The sequence below is a fragment of the Morone saxatilis genome, unplaced genomic scaffold (genome assembly GCF_004916995.1).
Source record: "Morone saxatilis isolate NCDOM2014 unplaced genomic scaffold, NCSU_SB_2.0 Contig24, whole genome shotgun sequence".
NCBI lineage: Eukaryota > Metazoa > Chordata > Actinopteri > Moronidae > Morone > Morone saxatilis.
Window position 1 is genome coordinate 24,035,817 of NW_023339807.1, and position 1,683 is coordinate 24,037,499.

At 41.3% G+C, this 1,683-nt stretch overlaps 1 protein-coding gene across 1 annotated transcript in view; it reads left to right on the plus strand.

Annotated features, from left to right (window-relative positions):
- Positions 1 to 1,683, plus strand: part of smarcc1a (SWI/SNF related, matrix associated, actin dependent regulator of chromatin, subfamily c, member 1a) — a gene marked incomplete in the record, with an annotated part of 19,169 nt that overhangs the window by 12,089 nt on the left and 5,397 nt on the right. Inside the window, 1 exon segment of the mRNA XM_035671668.1 lies at positions 637 to 692. Coding sequence (XP_035527561.1) covers positions 637 to 692 — 56 coding nt within the window.

Genomic DNA, 1,683 nt, shown 5'->3' on the forward strand with positions numbered 1-1,683 from the left:
ACACACACACACACATATTAACAGCCATTTGTTATACCTGAATTAATGTCCTCCAGAGCCTAAGTTGCAATCAGTAAGCTTAAATGTGTTCAGTGCCTCGCCCTGCCTGAAGCACTTGACCGACACACACGTCACACAATCAATATTCAGACCCTTAACACACGCTGCAGTGCACCCGTGACATGGTTTAACACTCAACCATACACATGTATTCACCCGGTCACGTGTGTGTTTGGTCATTTGTGAGTGTGTGCAAATGCCGCATGCACTTTACACCCTTCCCTCTTGGCCGGCTCTCTTTAAATGCTTTTGACCTTAATTTCCTGCCCTGAGTTTCTCCCCTCTACCACTAGTTATGATGGTGTTATTTCAGACAGGATGAAAAGTCACTGGTGCCTCATTCTGTTGGTCGTATCACAAGTGTTGAACATATTGAATTTGTTCTGTTGGGTCTGATTATGCATGAACACAATCTCACCCTGCCTCTTGCTTGCATTCTCGGTTTCTGGCAGCATAAACGATTCACTGGGGGATGAAGAGTTGCAGTCAACATTTAGGCTGCGATGCAAATTCTGTAACCGTCTTGATCAGTCTGTGACATGATGCTAAGTTCTCTACCACACTTGTCAATTGCAGAAACCCCAGAGGCAGAGAAGATGGACACAGACACAGACTCCCAGCAGGCCGATAAGGTGAGACCACCTTCAGTATATCTTCATGTAGCCTTAAGGTCGAGGTAAACCGGTGTTTTTAGCAATTTTGATTGCCTTTGTGTATGTCACATAGAATGAAAACATCTTCTAATGAATGGCTAAATATGGGAATAATTCATATTTTTCAAATGTCAACTATTTCAATGTGAAGACCAAAACCAACAATGTGTGTCTCTAAACAGCCAATTTCTTTATCCTAAGGATATAAATCTTTAAAAATGGTTCCAAACATGGAGTTATTTTAAAAGAAAAAAAAAAAAAAAAACCTCCTACTGCTGCTGTAGTTTGTAGCAAACATTACTCATATCTATTTTTAGTGGCAAATTAATACACTGCTGAGTATTTCTGGCAGCAGGCTGGGCAGCCATTGCACTGATATTCACTTCTGTATTTGAATCCTATTTTGAACACTTTTCCTCTCCTCCACTTAGTGTTTAAAGTAAATCATTCCACTCGTCTACATTTGGTGTCTCTTGGTTTGGAAAAACCCACCGGCTTAATGTAATGGCCCCCGCTCTGTTGAGCAGCTTGGTTGATGGCTTCCTCATTAGCACCCATTAACCAGTGTCACACTTCCAAATCACAGTGATCGTCCCCAAAAAGTGGAGAGGGTCACGATACAATCATTATTCCATTTGCCCTGAGCATCACAGCATTTACTAGCTATTACTTTCCAAATAGACTTTAAATAGCAGCCCCTGAAAATGAAGACTGGTTAAGAGCAGCCACATTTACCTTTTGTGCTGGTGTTGTTTGATGCTGTTTATAGGTCATTTGAAACATTTCTACCATCTTTTGTGTCCGTTTGTGTACACAGTTTTTTCTTAGTTGTGTTTTACAAAGCCTGCAACCCAAATAGAAATGTCGTTTATGCAGCTTGCAACTGAAGGCACACCTACATAGGCCTTATTTTTACTTCCCATGGCACTGACACAGGCCACTTATCATTGTGTATGTGTGTGTGTGTCTG